Source organism: Mycteria americana, chromosome 7 (assembly GCF_035582795.1).
Source record: "Mycteria americana isolate JAX WOST 10 ecotype Jacksonville Zoo and Gardens chromosome 7, USCA_MyAme_1.0, whole genome shotgun sequence".
NCBI classification, from domain to species: domain Eukaryota; kingdom Metazoa; phylum Chordata; class Aves; order Ciconiiformes; family Ciconiidae; genus Mycteria; species Mycteria americana.
This window is the reverse complement of record NC_134371.1, coordinates 36,299,539-36,320,386: the sequence shown is the minus strand read 5'-3', so window position 1 is coordinate 36,320,386 and position 20,848 is coordinate 36,299,539. Positions and strand designations below refer to the sequence as shown.

The 20,848-nt window shown below is 38.3% G+C and overlaps 1 protein-coding gene across 1 annotated transcript in view; it reads left to right on the top strand.

The window, feature by feature from the left end:
- The window catches only part of HMCN1 (hemicentin 1), a 203,021-nt gene that overhangs the window by 102,233 nt on the left and 79,940 nt on the right, over positions 1-20,848 (top strand). Inside the window, exons 25-40 of the mRNA XM_075509138.1 lie at positions 759-854; positions 1,273-1,467; positions 2,519-2,649; positions 3,324-3,471; positions 4,018-4,144; positions 5,160-5,314; positions 7,928-8,206; positions 8,824-9,105; positions 10,193-10,301; positions 10,899-11,068; positions 11,295-11,449; positions 12,241-12,364; positions 13,715-13,816; positions 16,050-16,226; positions 18,731-18,882; positions 19,664-19,787. Of these exons, the coding sequence (XP_075365253.1) occupies positions 759-854; positions 1,273-1,467; positions 2,519-2,649; positions 3,324-3,471; positions 4,018-4,144; positions 5,160-5,314; positions 7,928-8,206; positions 8,824-9,105; positions 10,193-10,301; positions 10,899-11,068; positions 11,295-11,449; positions 12,241-12,364; positions 13,715-13,816; positions 16,050-16,226; positions 18,731-18,882; positions 19,664-19,787 (2,526 nt within the window). The remainder of the gene's footprint in view (positions 1-758; positions 855-1,272; positions 1,468-2,518; positions 2,650-3,323; positions 3,472-4,017; positions 4,145-5,159; positions 5,315-7,927; positions 8,207-8,823; positions 9,106-10,192; positions 10,302-10,898; positions 11,069-11,294; positions 11,450-12,240; positions 12,365-13,714; positions 13,817-16,049; positions 16,227-18,730; positions 18,883-19,663; positions 19,788-20,848) is intronic.

The following is a 20,848-nucleotide window of genomic DNA, read 5'->3' as shown; positions in this document are numbered from 1 at the left end:
TTTTCAGCGTCTTACATTTTCAGAGACTGTCTCTGAACCTCAAAGCCTGGTGTCACAGCTTTAAATGGAATTGGAATTTTGCATGAGCTGAGATTGAGCTCTTCACTTAATCAGTTACTATGCTATTGAAATGGTGACGGGGCAACAGTGGTCAATGTGCCAATTTAAATATGTAGTATAACTCCTCACTTGATGGGCTGACATACATCAATGTAGCATGGCTGACTTAAGCTGAGCAGGAATTATTTCTTCTTTGTAATAGTCTAAAGACAACATTCCGATCCCTTTGGATTAGAGGTGCTGAGAACTGCTTGTTACAAACAAAGAACTGCCAGTAACTTTACTTAGTTATAAATAATATTCTTTGTATAGTCTCAGTCTGCACACAAGTTTAAAATAAGATGCAAGAACAAAGGATGGAAGTAGTACTAATATGTGGTATGAGAAAAAACAATTTAAATAGTATTTTTCAGATTTTGCAGAAACACTGTCTCTACCTTCAAAACAAATATAGTGGGTTTTAGAGAGAACCAGTTTCAGTCAAATTTGAAAGCCTCTTTGTACTGCTTACTTCCTAAATATTCCCACTGAAATCAAGACTGCTTGTATAGTACACTTCATCAATGTGTAAAGGGTGTTATTGGAATTTGACCTTGTGTGAAGGAGACACACTTAGAAGTGTTATGTATTGCCAGACCGTATTTTCATGTTTGGGAGCAGAGGTCAAGAATTTTTTTTGGGGTCTAATTTTCTTTCAGAGTCTCCTACTATCGATGATCTGGACCCTCCGTACAATAGTCCCTTTCAAGAAAGAGTGGCAAATCAACGCATTGCATTCCCATGCCCAGCAAAAGGTGTGTATCATTGTTACCACCTTTAGTGACAAAAGTATACTTTTCTGTAGACCATTGAAAATTACTAAGTTTCTGTGTACCTGTTGTCATAGTAAAAATGTACAATCTGCACAGTATTTTCTATGTATACTTTATGTGGAAAAATTCAAACTAACAGTGATTTAAATAACCACCGTGTGCGGAAGTTCTGTGAAAAGTCATTGCTAGCCAACAAGCATATTATAATGTTTAGGACTAAGATTTTTAATGTTAAAATCATACTGTAACAGTCAGGGCTTCCTCTGAGTTTGAAAGCTCACGGCCTCCCTGTGCATTGTCCTTGCCAGTAAGACTTCCAGCAAGCAGTGGGAATTGTTTGACTCTTTCCTGTTCTGAGCTGAGTGAACCATTTGTTGAAGTTTCACCTTTTTCTTGTTAGGTATTCCAAAGCCTGTCATCAAATGGCTGCGTAATGGAAGAGAGGTGACAGGCAGTGAACCAGGGATTTCAATTCTGGATGATGGGACACTGCTGATCATAGCTTCTGTTACACCTTCTGATAATGGAGAGTATATCTGTGTGGCAACCAATGAAGCTGGAAGCACAGAAAGAAAATATAACCTGAAAGTTTATGGTAAATAATAAATACAACTATTGGGGAACTGTTTTTTGAGAACATCTTCCCTTTTATTGTTGAAAATTGCATCCCCCAGATCTGCCCATGTGCAGTTGAATTATAAAATCTAATCTGAATACTTGCATTTCTATTATTCTGGTACTCTATATTTTTGCTGTTGTTTCTGTTCTCTGTGACTTTATGCACAAACCACTTTGCTTTGCTCAGAGCTAGGTGCATCTCATTTGTAGAGGGCTCTAGTTATACTTGAAAACTTTAATGCAAATAACAAATGAAGACTTCTGTACTGTAGAAATTAAAGATTGGGTGATAGATCTGCATTTCAAATATAAATATGAGAAAAGTTATTTATCGGAATGAACATAGAATAGGAGAATATTTGCTCCTGATATTCTTCTTCCAGAATCCTAATTGGAAAATAGAAACTCTACAAATGGCCTTGAGATATTTTGCTTCTTACAGAGTATTTTTATTCCAGCCTTCTTCACTTCCCATGATAGTTAGTTATGATGCCTGAGCAGGATTATACCCTTATCTTTATTCTGAGAAAAGCGGAATTCCATGTTGTGTGAGCAGGGATCATCAATAGGGTTTGAACTTTCTAATCTACCACATAAGGCAATTCTCTTTGAATTCGTAGTGGGACAAATGATAGGCAGATGTTCTTGGGGATGACTGGAGCAGTGAAGAGGAAGGATGACTCTCTGGAATCTGCTGTCTTTGTATACTAAGCAAATAACATGGGATTTTAAGATTAAATTTAAGATTAAATTTTAAGATTATTCTCTGAAAATGTTGATGGTGATTGTGTTTGAGTGAATTTCCCTGGGAGTCTGTTACTGGGCAAGAGAAGACTCTGTTTTTTGAGAAAGAGAAGAAAGGACACAGGGAGATATATCCAGAGCCAAAAGGCAAATGGAAACGTTGGGGAGGGAATGAAAAGGGTCTGAGAAATTTAGATTACAGTGGTCCTTGAATTGAGGGGAAGGAGGAAGTTGAAAATCACTGCAATAGAAGGCTTAATACATGACTTCAAGCTTTCTTGTAGTTCCTCCTGAAATTAGAGATCAAGAAAAGGTGACAAATACATCTGTAGTTGTTCATCACCCTGTAAGTCTCTTCTGTGAAGTATCTGGTAACCCCTTCCCAATCATCTCCTGGTATAAAGAAGATATCCAGGTATGTATGATTAACCTAATTGAAATAACATAGCCATCATCAGTCAGTTTTGTGTTGACTTTTGAGTGTTTGGTATGAGAACTCATTTAAAGTAAATACACGTACATGCCTCTACCTAAATTTAAACTGCACTAAGAACACCCACACAGAAAGCCAACTAAATATGGCTAATCCATTAATTCAGATGTTCAGTAAGTCAAAAGTAAACTTTTTATTTTCAAGATTCCCATAGGAATTAGCTTTAACAATCTCCCAGTATTGTAGATGGCAGAGTCCTTGCAGAGGGGACAAATAATGGTATTTTCTTCATTCTGTAGGTGGAGAAATAAGAACTCTTGGAGGTGATTTGAATTCCTCAGGATTATCCTTGAGTCCTATACTTCTAGTTGTAGCTTCTAAGTGATAGTTTAAGATGAGGCGAGACCCCTTTATGCACCTTTGTGACTGACCGTTACTGATGGACGAAGAATTTCTTTGGTTTTCCCACTCTATTGCATGTTGAGCTACAAGTCATATTGAATAGATTGCGGAAGTTGAGGAGATTAGTGCTGTAACTGAAAGGGGAAACAGATTATCCTTAGACTAAAAATACCATTTTCCTTTAAAAATCCGAGTGTGATATTTGGCTGATGTAACTTGGATCATGTAAGGCTAATGTCTCGGGTTCTTTTAAGGTTGTGGAAAGCAGTACTCTCCAGATTTTGCACAATGGGAAGATACTGAAGCTCCTTAAAGCTGCTACTGATGATGCTGGACAATATTCATGCAAAGCCATAAACATAGCAGGAAGTTCTGAGAAGCTGTTTAACCTAGATATACTAGGTTAGTTCCGTGGTTTTGGTTGTTTTATTTTTTTTTTTTTTTTTAAGGTGGGGATCTGAAAAACAGTTGATACTTAAGAAGCCATTAAATTTCAATTTATTATAAATGAATTCTTCCTCTCACTGCCCATTAAATATTGGCTGCTGAAGCACTCTTCATGGTGGCTTTTGAAGACTGAAATTTTGCCATTCTTGTAGTAACACAGACAAAATACTGCTTTTCATTTTGGGATTTTGTTCTTTGGTACTACTTTTTGTATTTTGGGTGTACAGTAGTCTAACATAGGTGTATCTTGGGTGTACATAGTCTAACGTAGTAGTCATACATTAAGTCTCACATAGTCTTCTTATGTACAATTCACCAGCACAAGTGTGGAAGTGCTTGTCATGGTAGAAATTATGTTGTGATCTAGCAGGAGTCACTTTGCAGTGAAAACTAAAGTTCTTTCAAGGGAACAGCATGATCCACTACTGCATTTCTTCTAGTTTCATAGCATACCTTCCTGGTTAAATGCCAGTTCTTCCTGTAATGTTTGTCTTTTTAAAGTTCCACCAAGTATAATAGGTGCTGATACCCCTGGTGAAATTGCAGTCATCCTCAACCAGGAAATCAGTCTGGAATGTAGAGCTGAAGGCTTCCCTTTTCCTGACGTTCACTGGTTCAAAGACGGCAAGTAAGTGTATTATAGCTTTTGTGGTTTGTGTCTAGGTTATTCCTCCCTTAGAATGTAGAGGAAGAAGATGCACTGTACCAGCAAGCTCAGCTTTTAACTACTTAGTGTGAAGTTATTGTCAGCGGATAAAATTTGTGGTGGTGTGGGGTGGTAAGTTCTTTAATCAAAAGTTAGCATCCTGCTTTTCTTTGTGAAGTGTCCCATTACTGACACTGGCACTTGCAGAGCAGATTTACAGTATTTGAAGCCAGACAATACTTGAACCAAGACAAATGTAACCTTTTTTTTTTTTTTTAGTTTATTGTATCTGTATTACTTTAAACATATCATTAGTTAAAATACAGTTGTTTTGCTGACATGATTTTTTTCATTGGTAGACAGTACCCATATCAAACATTTTTCTAGCTAGCGCCTTGTACAGTTCTGCATATATACATTAAAGGTTTTAAAACATTTGTAGCCTGCATGTTTCAGTTCTTCGTGTCAGCTTCCAGGGTAGCATACCAAGAGAATTCTTGGTGGCTTAAATATTGGCTGAAAAACAAAATGGTCTATGTTTTTAAATAGTGTTGGTGTTTAACAATGTAGTTCAGTATAGGCATTGGCTAGTACTTACAGATATTCTGATGTGACAATTCCTTATTCTTTGGTATTGATATGTTGACACTTTAATCTAGTAAATGCAGACATTTCATTATCAGCAAAGGTCTGTCATGACCTAAGTAATTAGATAAAGAAACTGACATCAGGAGTAGGACTCTGGTGCTCTGATGCTGGCACCCTGGACGACCTAAGTAAAGTACTTTTGTGTTTTGGTTTCTTCTAAAAACCAGGAATAAAGTTAATTATAATAGTTTGTCACTTTATGGTGGCTCTTCAGATTAATGCTGTTGCTCTAGTGCTAAATGGTATTATTTAATGGTACAATTACTGCCACTAAAGTACCCCTTCTTATTACTGTCAGTTAATAATGATGGGGTCAGAGTTCTGTGAAGCAAAATAATCTCTGTTCCAGGCCTTTGTTTTTGGGTGATCCCAATGTTGAGCTTCTGGACAAAGATCAAGTTCTACACATAAAGAGTGCTCGAAGGATTGACAAAGGTCGTTATCAGTGCAGCGCCACCAATACTGCTGGCAAACAAGTTAAGGAGGTCAGGCTGATCGTCCATGGTAAGTTTATAGAATACCTGATCCTACAAGATCCTTTAATTTTATTCATAAGATTTCTTTGTTGAATGGAGATGCTCAGACAAATATAAATTAAGGTTCTGATCTTGCAAAATTTGTGTATAAACATAAATTAATACTCATCTGTTGACAAAGTGATATTTTTGAGCATTTTTGTGTGTCAAGTTAAGTATGGATGTAGTCTTTGCAAGCTTGGCCTTTAAGTGGCTTTTATGTGCTTTTTATTAGTTTCTAATTGGTGAAAGCCAAAAATCTTGAAGACCTTTCTCAAATTTTGCTATTAATTAGTGTCAACTGCATTGTTTTATTATCACATTGGCTTCATTATTTTGATCTGTCTTAGGGAGGAGAAAATTAATTAGAAGATTTTTTTTATTTTAATACACTTATGGTCTTATTTTTTTTAACCTAGTCCTAGGAGTAAATTCAGCTAGGAATAAGTTAAAGTTAGTGCAAAAGTATAAAGTAAAGTGCAAAACCAGTAAGAACCAGACCCAAATAGTCTTTGGAAAAGGATAGTCCAGATGATCTTCAAGTAGTGTGGTGTGTCATCTTGCTTAAATTGGTATAAATTGAGGTCATTTATAACAAGAGAATAAATACTAGCATGAGATAACCATGTTTATAGCACACTGAGTATACTTTTGTGTTTTTACCAGCAGTGGAGTCTTAGCAAAGACACGGAGAGCAGACAATTCCTGTGATTAGTCTAGATAAGTTTAGTGTAATTTAGATTATCAGTTGGGAGAAAAGGAGGGGAAAGTTTCATGGAAGAAGGAAGAAGTAGCTTTTGAAGGAAGACTTCAAAGGAGACAAGAGGAAGAGTTTTTCAATTTGGAAGCCAAAGAATGTGTGAAAGCCCAGTCAGACCTGAAAACTGAGAGAGCTCAGTGCTAGCAGAGATTAGGAGGAAACAAGTGCAGAAATCTATAGGTGAGATAACACTCTTGTGCCCAGAGTGTGAAGTGTAGGAGTTTGAATCTGTGAGCCCTTAAGCTGATGAGTCCTCATTTGCTATGGATTTGCTTCTGAAGACTGTGTCTCTTCTTCTGATAACTGTGAAGTTATAATACATTATTTCCCTCATCTGGGATGTTTCTGAAGCATGGAGCAACCACATGCGTGGAAATATGTCTGTACACCAATCATAGTGAAGTCTTTTTCCATCAGGAACAAAGAAAATGCTGTGAGGACTTGCAGGTGATTGTAGCTGTTGTGAGATTAGACGAATAAAAAACCCCACACAAATAAAATCCTCACAGATGAGTAGGCCTTACTTGAGGTTCTTCAGAAGAGAGAGGTGAATTTGTGATAGTAGAATGGAATATCTCTTTACTTTTAAATTTCTCATTAATCCTGGCTGGACAAATGGAAGCCCATGGAGTAAGTGAGGAACCTAGATGCTAATTCTTGCTAGTTCTTACTTCGTTTTAGCTGTTTAGCCCTACTTTTGGCTTTGATATTTTCCCAAACCACCATGCTAAAACCATTCCCTATCTCTGTGGATGAAGGCATTTGCTGATAGAGAAATGCATTCGCCTTTGAACTGGGTGTGTTTCAGCGTATTTTATAGGTTTGTGAAATTTTGCACACAAATTATTTAATTAGGAAAATATTTCATCACAGTTTGATAATCTACAAGACCCATCTCATAGGTGTAGATCCATTCTGACACTTTGCTTTACATTTCTGCAGTGGTATTTTAAATGAACATTATGGAAGTCAGTGGAAGTCTAGGATATACTGAGCATGTTTGGCAGCAGAGGAGTTAATGTGTCTGCCAGATGTGTCTGGTACTTTCAGCAATCGTGAATTTAGTTGTTGCCAATTGCACTGTGTTTTTATTACTTCTGCAGAGATTTACGAACTCTTTATATTGGCTGATTTACACCAGAGCTTGTTTGCTAGAAAAATCTGAGTACTGCTGCCTAGCGAGCAAGGGAAATGACTATGGGCCAAAACTTTCAAAAATAGGAGCATAAAGCTAGACTGTTAAGCTCATATTTAGTCTCAAAGTAAGTGACTTCATCTTCAGAAGTTTTGAGTACTGAGCAGTTCCCACTCCAGTCATAGAGGCTCTTGGATGTATTTGGTATTTTAAATAGCGGGTTGCTGTTCCTTGTTGGGAGGATGCACCTCCCAAGGTACACAGGGATTGCTCTTTCCCCCTCAGAGACAGGGAAGAGGCAGAGCCATGCCCAAATGCATTGCAGGACACATGGAGGCCCAGCTGTCCTAACTTGGCATATGTTGGAGCCTAGAAGGTAAAATGTTCCCAGGTACCTCTAGTGGGGCAGCAATGCTTTGCAGTGGCCCTTGCTGTGGCACTTGTTTCTTTGGTATATGGTGGCCCTTTGATGTTAGATTCCATTTATGTTGTGTTCTCTTCATGCTTTCACCTCTCAGTGTACCCCAGAGAATTGTACAGGTATAACTCTGCTGGGGGAAAAAACCAAACAAAAACGCCAGGAAGGGTTGGAAGTCTGATTAAGCTAAAATCTCCTATCCTTACAGCATTCTAATGTTTAATCTGTTTAAATCTACACAGACTTGTATACTAAGGCTTTAATACTGTTGTTCTGTCTTTTGAAATAGTCCCTCCTAGTATTAAAGGAGGGAATATTACCACAGAGGTGTCGGCGCTTCTTAACAATCTTATAAATTTGGAATGCGAAACCAAGGGAATCCCTGTTCCTACCATTACATGGTACAAAGATGGACGCCCAATTATTTCTAGCCCCCGAGCTCTGTATGTGGATAGAGGGCAATTCCTGCAGATACCTCGGGCCCAAGTATCAGATTCTGCAAAGTACACTTGCCACGTGACCAATGCTGCTGGAGCTGCTGAAAAAATATATGACTTGGATGTCTATGGTAAGCAAGAGCTTGTAGAACTTGGTTATTTGCTGTGTTACAGGAAATGGGTTTTGAAAGCTTTTCTGACTTCATAACGTCAGCAGCCTTTGCAGGCCTGTCAAGGGTGAACAGCAGTCAATTGTTGCATTTAAAGACTGGCCTGTATTAGCAGGACTATGTAGAGGGAGCTTTACACCCTGTGCTTTTTGTGACTCTCAAAAAAATCTTGACTTTAGGGGCCTTGATACCATGCTTTAGTGAAGTATCAAAACTATTTTTTCTCCATGTATCTTTTCTCTTTCTTGCATGTGCATGCTGAACAACAGTTATCTGAAATACCCACTCTGGGTGGGATCTTTCGCGTACCGTTTTAAGACCTCCAGATTTGGTTCTTCCGGCTCAAAGCCCTGCATATCCTCTATTTTATACAACTGGTCAATATTGAACTACATCGTTTGACTTCTCTGTTTCCCCTTTGTCTTGGCTTGCCCCAGCAGCAAATTCTCATGTGAAACTGTGCGTGACATAATGGCATATAGAGCCAAAGTGAGTGGAGAGGAACTAACCCATTTGCTCTTAATACATTTTCTGGCTACAGAATTAATCACTTGCAATATATTGTTTCCTTTCTACAGTTCCTCCAGTAATTGAGGGCGATGCTGACACAGCCCAGAACAGGCAGGTGGTTGCTGGCAATTCACTGACGCTAGAGTGTAAAGCTGCTGGCAACCCTCCGCCTCTCCTTACCTGGTTAAAAGATGGTGTGCCTGTGAAATCAAGTGACAACCTCCTTGTTGTATCTGGTGGGAAGAAGCTGGAGATTCTGAACGCTGTTGAGGCTCATCGGGGCCAGTATTTGTGTGTGGCCACAAGCATAGCTGGAGAACAAGAAATCAGATATGAAGTTGAAATCTTAGGTGTGTGAGCAACAGAACTACTGATTTATCAGATTTCTATAAATCTAATAAAGCATGCTTTTATTTTTGTTAGTATCGTTATATGAAACATTGCTTAGTCAAGTTGCATACTTGGTTAAACCTGGGCACTGCACAATTTTTCTGTCCAGGTTTATGGGACAGCTTGAAGACTCTTTCAGGTTAGTTCTTGAAGAGTTTTCGTGCATGTGGTAGGTAAATATTATCCTTGCGAACCTTTAAAATTCTTCTAACTTGCCTTTCTGGAAGAAAATCATAGATGTGAAAGGAATCCATTAAAAAATATCATTGAGTAGTTGCCTCTGGGGGAAGAACACCTTTCTCTGAATTTGAGCTGTGTTGTGCAAATTTTGAACCTTTCATGAAGAAGATTTTTTTTTCTTCTTTTTCCATTGAGTCCTTTACCACAGTCTGAATCTCAGCAGTCCCTTCTGAATGTTTCTAGGCAAATGAATTATACAAATGTTAATCACATTCTCCTGACATGGAAGGGTTTATTTAAGAACTTTAAAGGCTTGATTTTTAGGCTTTGAACTGCCCTCTTGAAGGCAGTTCAATAGTTGCATACTATTGCATGCAGATGTAGAGCATCCATTATGCTGCTGCAGTTATATCTCACTGGTCTTGCTAGTCAGTGAAGAAGCTGGGAGGAGCTATATGGCAGTGCTTCCTCCCCAGTCCAGCCACTCCTGCGAGAGAATGAGACAGGGTGAAGAGGAGCTGGAAGAGGGTCCTCTGCACCTTTGTTTTCACCTTCTGCTGACAGAGGGTGGTAAGAGTTCTCCCTGCACACACACCCCATTCACAAGTTTGTTCAGACAGAATCTGGAAAAAAACAAACAAACAAGAAACAATAAAAAAGAATGAGAAGAGTAATTTGAAGCCACAAAATATCATTGGGTAGATGTTTCCCTTCAAAAAGGAACAGTGATGAACTGCAAATCTGTACGTGTCCCAAAGTGAGATAGATGTCAAGATTTTTTTTTTTTTAACATTACTATTTGAGATAGACTTTTATGACATTTCTAATGCTTAAATGTTTCTGTTGATGGATTTTTCTCTCTTACAGTCCCTCCATTTGTGGAAGGTGGGGATGAGCTCTTGGACTACATTGTGATTCTCCATAGTCCTTTGGAGTTGGATTGTTCTGCAACAGGGACACCCTCACCAACTATCATGTAAGGGGATTGGTATGACATAGGAAAAAAAAAAAATCTGCTGGTCGATTGGGTGAGCTTGGAGGTAGTGTTTATGAACTGCCAATATTATATAGTGACGGTTAATGTGTGGAGTACAAACTCCTGGCTCCACTGGACACAGCATCAGGCACATGCATGGCAGGATCAGGATTTTGTTTAAGTAGTTTGGTATGTTGTGCCAATATGCATGTCCTGGAAATTAGGATAGATAACAAAAGCTGAGAAAACTCTCATTCCCTTGCTGATGCAACTGTACGCTTTTCATCTGCCACCAGTGACCGGTTTTGCTTTGGAGATTTCTGTCTGCCTCTGTTGGTGGCATCTGCTTTCACTACTGCTTCCCAGCTGTCACCTTTCTGACTTCTTTAGTGCCTGTTCCCCTATACTCCCTTCTCCTGATAAACCATTTCAGTCCGTGGCACTCAGAAAAGCAGAATAGTACCTGGCATCTTCAAACCTTCCTAGAAATGCAAATAGAGTTACCAAGACATTCTGTTTAGTAGAATTGTGCATATTTTAGGAGTGTTGTTGATCTTGCTTTCATAGAGATCTGAGATTGTACTTTCTTTTTGGTAGGTGGTTGAAAGATGGTCAACCAGTTGAAGAGGGAGCTGGACATAAGATCTTATTAAATGGACAAAAACTTCTCATCTCTCGAGCTCAAGTGTCAGATACTGGCCGCTATAAATGTATGGCTGCAAATAAGGCAGGAGAACATGAAAGGGAATTTGATGTTACTGTGCATGGTAGGTTACTCAAGGGAAAGCAGCAGACTGCCTTTATTTTAAATTGCTGGCAAGAAGGTGCTCAAATTTTTTGTAAATGTTTATTTGTATTAGCGGGTTGAAAAATTGGAGGTGAGAGTAGATGACATAGAAGTAGAGCTGCTCTTACCTGTGGGATATTGCTTCTATATATTTAAGTGTATGTGTTCAAATGATACTTCATTTTTGTTTCTGGTGCTTCTTGCAGTTCCTCCAGCCATCAAATCAGCTGGGACTTCCGAGAGAGCTGTTGTGATATACAAGCCTGTGATGCTGCAGTGCATAGCCAATGGCATTCCCAGCCCTTCCATAACTTGGTTAAAAGATGGTCAACCAGTAAACACAGCCAGAGGAAATATAAGAGTAAGCACTACTCTCTTATGGGATCCAAATGATAAAAGATAGTTACAATAAGTTATACATGTTAGTGCTTCTTTTCCTTTTGCTTCCCTCATGCTGTGATATAAGGATGCTAAAGATCCATCCTGGAGAGTGATGGGCTTTTTAGCTGAATAGGATGGTATCTCAGATTGAATAGCAGTATTTAGTAGACTGAATCCCATTAGACACTTCCATACCAGAAGAGTCCATGACTGTAAATTCAGGATCCGGCTTCTTTCAGTTGTACTTTAACCTTCAAGGTATGGTTTTCTGCCAGTTATGAGGTGGCTCTACCCACTTATCACTGTGAGGCGGGATTTAGATGAGTTTTTCTGTAAGCACTGCCATTGCAGCACCTACCTATATGTTCCCTTCTCATTGTGAGATTCTGACTTTCAATGAATAGCCTTTCCCAGTGCTTGCATGCTCCAGGGGGTCACGGACTTGTAATGGCTTTTATTTACTTTAGGCTGGAGCAGTTTTTGACATCTTGCCAGCAGCAGCTCTCTCTGCCTGCAGCCTCCTCTTCACCTTGCTTGCCTGCCCCTCTGCAATCTAGGTCTCCTCACAGCTGTACAGCTAATAATCCTGATGTTCCAGGAACACTGAAGTCTCTGAACTACCAAGACACCTCTTGCATGAATATTAGCCCCAGGTTAGAAGAAAGATGAGACTGGCTGTATTCAGCGTAAATGTCTGCTTTGCCATTATGCTTAGTGGCTCTGCCTGGGATTGTTGTGTAAAGTGGTTCCCTGCTCTCTGTTTTGGTACAGCTGGAGTCTTCAGGCCGTATTCTGCAAGTTGTCAAGGCCCTGCTTGAAGATGCTGGCCGATACACTTGTGTGGCAACAAATGCTGCAGGAGAAGCCCAACAGCACGTTCAGCTTCATGTGCATGGTAATGTTTCTGCCTCTAGTTAGAAGCTAAACGTGACTGTTTTAAAGCAGCTTTTTTATACCTGTATTCCCTTCTCTTTTAAGCTCTCTGGCATTTTTATTGTCTTTGCACATCTATCTTTCAGTTTTCTTTCTTTGTCTCACTCCATTAGTAAGAAGTCAGGGCAAAAGCTGTCTGTCTTGTGATTTAACCTTTCTCATGTGGTACTGAGGGCCACAGAATTGAATGCCTTTCCAGTTAACTCTTCTGTTCAGAGGTATCCCAAGAAGCCAAACGCATTGCCACTAACCCACTGCTCAGAAGGGTACTCTATGTTTCTGAATCAAGATATGATGTACCACTGTTGGCATTATTAATTTGATCCAAGTCTTCCGGGAAAGTGACCTTGTTCTGTGACCTTGCAATGGGGAAATTTTACAGGAATGACTTTTCTGAGAAAGAAACGTTCTCTTATGAGGGGATTTTTCAGGCTGTTTAAAAGGAATTTTAGTTTTCAGCTCAAAACAGTATAAAAGGAATCAGGAAAACTTGAAGCTGTTGTTTGCATGTGAATTTAATAAATGCTCTCACCATGATTTATGTGTATTTGCCCCAGAAGCGGTCATGAAGTATTGTGCATTCTTGTTGTGACCCAATCCTCAAAGGGTACAGGAGGTGCAGGAATGGACTGTGGCAAAATGCTTATGATGAGTATGATTATATTGACTTTCATTGTCAAACCAAATTTCCAGTAACTGGAAAATGTTAAACTGAAATGAAGAGAGATTGCAGTGTCTCCATGGTTGAGACCTAGAAAGAGAATCCACACTCATCTTACACTGTGATAATTGCATCATAGTTAATTTTAGTGTCAGTCCCATGCTCACAAATACCTCTTTTGTTCTCAGTCTTCACGTTCAAAGTGTCATTATCTGTTGTTTCTGTCATTTTGCAAATTTATAGACTTTAGTAAGGTAAAAAGTCTTGCTTTGTTAAAGCCGTGTACAACATTCAGTTTAACGTTACCAGTTAAAGTGAGATGAATGAACTTGCCACGTGAGAAGAATTACTGTTCTGTGTTGTGCACCCATTTCCTGTAAGTCCATTTTAAGTGCCATTTTCCCTGAAAAAATAAAAAGTAATAAAAATAATGTTTTATTCCTACTAACACTAATGAGGTTATATAATTAAAGTGTATTCTTGTTTCAAAGATAAACTTCCTTGAGAAATTCCTCGATCATCCAGCAGTTAGTTGAAGCTTGTGCAATTTATTGCCCAAAGTTTCTCAGAGGGCAGATTACTTTGTGATTGGATGTTCTGCTAGCTGGGTGGCTGAATTAATGAAAACCTGATGCCTTTGTCTTTTCCCAGAACCACCCAGTCTGGAAGATGCAGGGAAAATGTTAAATGAAACAGTGGTGGTGAATAATCCAATCCATCTTGAATGCAGAGTGTCTGGGAACCCTCTACCAGGTATGCATGTGCACCTTTGAGAACATGAAGCAGATCTGATAAAAGGTTTTCACTTTTATGTGCCTTTTGAAAATAAAGGATATTCTGAATGTGAAGTTAATTCTGTGTTTTTTAAACTAGCTAGAAACTATTAAACGCTATGTATAATGGGGAATGTCAATATATCAACTGACGTGGAGTAAGTATTGAGGAATTCAGTAATCCCCACCATTTTTAATTAAATGAATGAAAAACACAAGGATAATGTACTCCCTTGCGCGTACAGCGATGCCCTGTCCATAGACAAGAATACTGTTAGACTTTTGCTAAATCAGCCTTAAACACATCCACTCTGTTCCCCTGTCAGGTCAATATCTTATAGTGTAGGGCAGACAAAACAATATTGTATTGAGTGTGCCTGTCAAATGTGGCCATGTCTAGGACATTGTCTAAAGTCTATTGAAATTAATAGGAGGCTCGCTGTTTGGTCTGGGCCCTTTGCTTGTGAGAATGAGTAGATTTCTCTGTGTGTACAGTGCTTTCTGTGGCTTGTCCCGACGATAAATTATGCTAACGAATTTGTGGGTTCTCCTTATATTCTAAGCTTTGAAAACTAGGCTGTGTATATCTGTTTGTGTTTTATTTTACTCACATTTTGTGGAATTATAATTTTTTTTCCTTTTTTTTGAGGCAAGTTTCCCATAGAAATCATAGACATTTACCCAAGTGAGAGCTGAAGGAGTTTGGCTCCTGTTTAGACTGATAGATCTTTTGAATTGTTTCTGAAGTGAAAAAAATATAAAGCAAACTGGGTTTTAGTTACTTCATTTCTGGGATTCTTTCAGTGCTAGGATTTTTGGATTAGGTCTTTTTTTACAGTTAATCTTTTTTTGTTCTTGTTGTTGAGGTATGTAGATAAAAATTTATTTCCTTCTTTTTTCCAATGTGTGTTTTTTGTTCCCACCTTCTGATGGGATATAAAAATACCATGTTAATATGAGAATAATTTTATGTATTAATTATTGTGCAGCAAAACTTGGGGAATAGTGTATAACTAATATCTTATACCTAGTATAGCAATTTATTCTTGTGCTGATGATAGTCCCATTTTCAGAAGAAAGGTGTTACTAAATTTCAGGTGAGCATCCAGGTTCACCTTCTCCACTTTTTAAAGAATTAATTCTCAGCAAAGTTCATTTTCTAGAATCATTTATACCTGTATAAAACAAAATTTGGAATTATTGGGGGTATATGTAAAATGTTATGAAAACATAAGGATTTTATATCCATTTTGCACTCTTTTTGCTCATCAAATTGCCAGTTACTTTAGGACAAACAATTAAAATGATGGAGTCCATATAATTTATACAATAACCCCAGTTTGTTCACCTCTTCTATGTATGATGTGATGCTACATACTAATGCCAAATATATGATATTAGCTAAGAAAAGTGATAGCACAACATCACACTGAAAAAGAAGCTTGCCTGCAGTCTTGTTCATCAGTCAGGCCACATTACTTCTTGAATGTGTGTCTTTCACAGAAAACTTGTGTGCTACGGAAAATGGTTCAGTAAGTAGCAGTTTCATCTAACCGAATAGTGAAGTGATGCCAGTAAAACATTAGTTACACATTCTCCTGATGGAGGGTGCCATCTTTTGGCTGAGATGCAAAAGTCCTCAGATTTTGTTGATTATCAAATTCCCATAAAATTTTCTTTTGGAGTAATACCAGCTTTCTGGGCTTTATTTTCAGTTTTTCAGCCTGCCAGTTGAACTTTGATTTGGTTGCTTGCATTTTGATTCCATAAACTTTCCCAGGTGGTTCAGTTTAATGTAGCAATACTTCAGGGTAAAAGGTGAAAAAATTATATATATCATATTATTGCATATTTTTAAACAGCTGCTGTTGGCCTTGGTATGACATGAGTAAATCCTCTATCAGTTTGCTTTGTGTGATAACTTTTTAACTTTAGAACATTTTTTTCATAAATACATGGTGTGCATGGATGATAGCGTCAAGTTTGCTATTGAATTCTCTAGGCATAGTCAGTATTTTGCACAAATGTTACAGATTTCCTTATTTTCTAGTTACTTTTTATTGTTATTAATTATGATTAATATTGATAACGGTTTGTAAATGTTGGTGTTATGTATCTGAAAACTTAGATGGAAAGTTTGAAGAGTATTTGATCCCTTTGTTTGTAATGGAGGTATTTTTGGCAACTTTTCCATCTTTCCTTTCATTATGCAGCTATCACATGGTACAAAGACAATCGTCCGCTTACCAGTGCTGCAAGTGCCACTTTTCTGAACAGAGGGCAGGTTCTGCAGATTGAGGGTGCTCAGATCTCTGACACCGGTGTTTATAAGTGTGTAGCTGTCAACACAGCGGGCACAGCTGAGTTGTTTTACAGTCTTCAGGTCCATGGTAAGTATTATAAAACTTACAAAAAACACCTGCATGCACCACCTTTGCTCTTTTCAAGTTTCACGTCTGCTTAGCAGACTTACCATCACTCATCACACCATCATACTGGAAGAGATACGGCACAGGTCAGAGGGAAGAAAATTCACTCTTCTGGTTTTCAGTGACATTAGGATAGTTTTGAATTAGGAAAATGTGGTAGGGGAAGTAATTTCTAGGAAGAATGAGCAGAGGAGAAGCAAAAGATTTGTGGAAAAGGTATTTATATTATCACTTCAGCAGTTTGGAAGGCCTTGCAAATTGCTGGGTCTTGCTGTAGATGACTTTAAAGCTTACGGTAGATAAAGAAAGGACACGGATCAAATGCTCTTTCACAATCCAAGAGTTTTAAAGAAAAATGTACTGGGTCTAATAAGATGAAGTGGAAGTGTGGGTGTTTGCAGACATGAGACACCTGATCAAAAGCCAAATTGGAGCTTTTCCACTGATTTCAGTGGCTTTTGGATGGGGCTGTAATCCAAATTCTTATCTTTGATACATGCATATGCATGTAGCTGGTTTTCTGTGGGAGTCTTCCATGCAAAACTGTGGCCCAAATTTGGCACAGTGTCCCCAGCTGAGATGCATACAGAGTACGTAATTCCTATTAATGTTAATTAACAAATAATGAGTTGGGCAGTACATTTGCATGGAATTAATGACCATCATGGGAAAAACTGATGGCTCAAGACATGGTCAAAGGCAATTAACCCCACCCAGTGATTAATTCCCAGGAAATACTTAGAGCCAGGGTCATTATTCTGGTTAAACCAAAAAATGAAAAATAACTCCTAAGTATATGCGTGTCTTTTTATGGGTGGTGGAATTTCAGCAGATATGTCTGGAGTTTTCTAGGGATCTAATACTTTCTGACTTAGACACATAAAATTGTTTCCCCTTCCAGAACAGAATATATAGAGTTGCAGCCAGAACTAATTGCATCAAAGGAAGCTGAAACACCTATCCATGAACCTACCTAATTCAGCTTGTGTCGTGCCAGGCTTACAAATGGAGCGCTTTTTGAATTTACCATGAACAAGTTTATCATCCAGTTTACTTAGAGTTTATGAGTTTGAGAAAGAAAACTTGACTTTCTTTCCCCCTTAATAGTGGAAGCAAGAATGACTACTTAGTGGAGGACAGACTGTGAAGTGCCAAGTACAGAAAGTTATGCTGCATTTACTGAAAGCCTGCTCTAGATTTCTGTATGGCAGTTGGCATTGTGAATGAGCACCTATGTTGGTTGATTACGGGTTGTGTTCAACAACTTCTGTGGTTAATAGTGTTGTGGATGCAGTAGCTATGGTAGAAATTATCAGATCATTTTTGCATTAAAAACAATGCTTCGTACTGCAGGCTTAACATTAAATGAAACTAGGCAGGCCTACTGAAGGAAGCAGGTTGAATTCCAGTTTAGTATATTCCTATGATCTCATTGTATTAATTTTTTCCACTTCTTTCTCACCACTATAACTTCTTCAGGCATTTGAGAACAATGGATGCTATTATAGTGAAATAGGGGAACTGCGTGCACGTGTGTGGGGAAAAAAGATTATAAAATCACACTTGGTTTTTTTCCTGCCATTTCTGCTATTACTGGACTTTTAAGAGTAGGTAGCCTGAGTTACAGGCTGTTAGAGGTTGCTGAATTTATTAATGAATCTTATTTTCAGTACAGAATTTTATATATTTTTTTTTTTTCCTCACACAGGTTATGTATGAATAGATCACACCATTCTCATCTCTTTCTAGGAGTGGCTTCAAGTATTAAGTTTTGTAATGATACTGACTGTAAAGCTTTATTACTAAGTTATTAGTGGTAGGAGCAAATAAAATTGTTTTGATTCTCCTGATAAATGAAACATCTCTGTTTTTTAATACTACTTTTCTCCTTTTTTAACATACCTCTGCAAAATTTGCTAGGCTGTATACCTATAGTAAGTGTTTTGAGATGTTCCATTAAGATTTTTTTTATCGTCAGACAGGCAGATGTTACACAGTCTAATCAGGTAAACGTTCACCTATGCTCTGCAAGGCCAATTTATTACTCTGTGTATGTATTTGCTTTATGCAGTTTATATGATAAACTTCTTTCTTTAATCTCCACCACTCTTAATGCCTATCACAAAGTCTAAATGGAATATTATAAAAGTTTGAGGGAATATTTTCTGGTTTTATGTTATGGTTCCCAGGTTTTGCAGCTGTCCTCTGGGCTGTGGGCCCAGTCCAGCTTACCTTGCTCACAGTAGTTTCATTGAAGTTATCTGACTGCTTATGTAAGTAAAGAGCAGGATTTGGCACAGAGCAAACAAATGACAAGAGCTCAGTAGGAGTAACATGAGAAATCATTCCAACAATGTAGTGCCTTGCAGAAAGAGAAATAACGTCCAAAAGTAAGCAGCCCATTTAATTTCATTATGATTAATACTCTTACGTAGCTGTTTCAGCTTTGTTTTCTTTTTTTTCAGTCCCACCATCAATATCTGGCAGCAGTGACATGGTGACAGTCGTGGTTAATAATCTAGTGCGACTGGAGTGTGAAGCAAGAGGTATCCCTGCGCCTATTCTGACGTGGCTAAAAGATGGTAGCCCTGTTTCCAGCTTTAGCAATGGACTCCAGGTACTGGGTTCAAATCCTGCTATTTGTGTTGTTTCCTGTTGTGGTAGGAGACTAAAACCGGTACAGTTTAATGGAACTGTATAAGCTAGGGATTTTGGAGTGAGAGTATAGGGCCTTTTGCTCTAGGTTATTGGTGCAAGTTTAGCTCCAGTAGTTAACTGTGTGAAGTAAAAGATACGGATATATTGAAATAAGGTGGTCCTTTCAACTGATTTATACTGAGTAAGAGTTTGCATCGGCAAATTTTTCACTTACTGGCAAGAAGAGGAAATTGGACCCTATGCCGACACTGAAGAGATCTGTAGAGCCTAAAAATAGTGTAATATCTCATTACATAAAATAGTAATTCATTAAAAAAAAAAAAGACCCCTGATGTAAGGAGATATTTCAGAGTTAAAAGGAGAGGGCATGGTTGCTTTATGAAAGCTAATTTTATGATCTGAAAGGAAAGAGACGAAATTTGTATGCTATGTGGACAACTCGGGGCACAGACAAAAGGTGTGACAGAATGTTTGAAACTGGTGAGAGGGAGGAATGTCCAGATCCTGCAAAGATGCGCGAATGCCCGGAATTACCTACGGACTTGCATGAAGTTAGACTTCTGCTTTTGCAGGTCTCAATCAAAAGAGAACAACAGCGTAGGGAAGAGTATAGGGAACAGAGAGATGGTGGGAAGCAGTGGCAAAACAAGTATTTTGTTTTGAAATGAAACCTAATAGTTCTCTCTGTTTGTGTTTCACATTGAGGCGTGGATTCTCAATGTGTCGTGCTTGTATTCCAGGTTCTGTCTGGGGGCCGAGTCTTGGCATTGGCTAGTGCTCAGATCAGTGACACAGGAAAATACATTTGTGTTGCAGTGAATGCTGCGGGCGAGAGCCAGAGAGATATTGATCTCAGAGTTTATGGTGAGATTTTCTGACAAATCCCTCTGTTTTTTTTGTCATGAAAACTGTTCATGGAGCTTTAATTAAACACACTGTGGCTCAAGCCTTTAGCAACATTGAAGAAAAATTGTTCCAACCCATAATGAAAGGTAAAGTGATGAGGGGGGAGGGTGTGTGTATTTAAGTAAAAATATATATACACATACGTACACACGTATTAAAGTATGTATGTATGTTCTTCTGTGTATCCTTGAAGAAATGTAGCTGCAACAGTGAATTTATAAGTTTAATACAAAAAGGCTCATTTATAGATAATAGGAGAAAACATGTATTTTTCTTTGTGTAAAAAACATGTAGACCCCATGGGCAAAAGATATTATTGGGGCCAGAGCTCAGTTGTCTTTATTGAACCAGAATGAGTCAATATGAGTTTGCCATATGGCTCTCCAGTTTCTGTTCTATTTTCAAGTCCACACTATGCCTGCCTAAATGGTGGTGACTTTTTTAGTGCTAACAATGACACTGTATTGAGCCCAACCAATCAACTTTGTCTCTTTCAAGCAGCAGGGAATGTATCTGTAGCTTTTGTATTTTGTCAGTTTTCCAAATTATGTCAGTAAGTTAATTCTGGAGTCTTTTTGACTGAACTCATGCGAATTCATCCTTCCTTCTGATTTCTTGTAACTTGTATGAGCTTCATCCTGATTTCTTGTGACTTGTATAAGATGCCTTTTCATATTGCTTTCTCAGTGATCATTGGTGACATACCAATATCAAAGAGCATGACATACTGCCAGGAGGAATACCAGGGAGTTTGACTGTAGCAAGTTTTAAGTTTCCTTGGACAGCTCAGTGGTTTTGTACACCAGTGAAATGAGGATGAACAATGATCTGCCATTTGTTTTAGAAATCTTATGGTACCAGATGTGGAGAGAGGGTTTTGGAATTGAAGAACCTTTGTGGTTTTGCTTCTGCTTTCAGTAGGTCAGTGGAGAGAGAACTGTTTTGGATCTGCCAATCTCTAGCTTTATGGCAACCGTAAGCAGAAGTCTGGAAAATCTTGCAAGAGAAGTTAGAAGTTT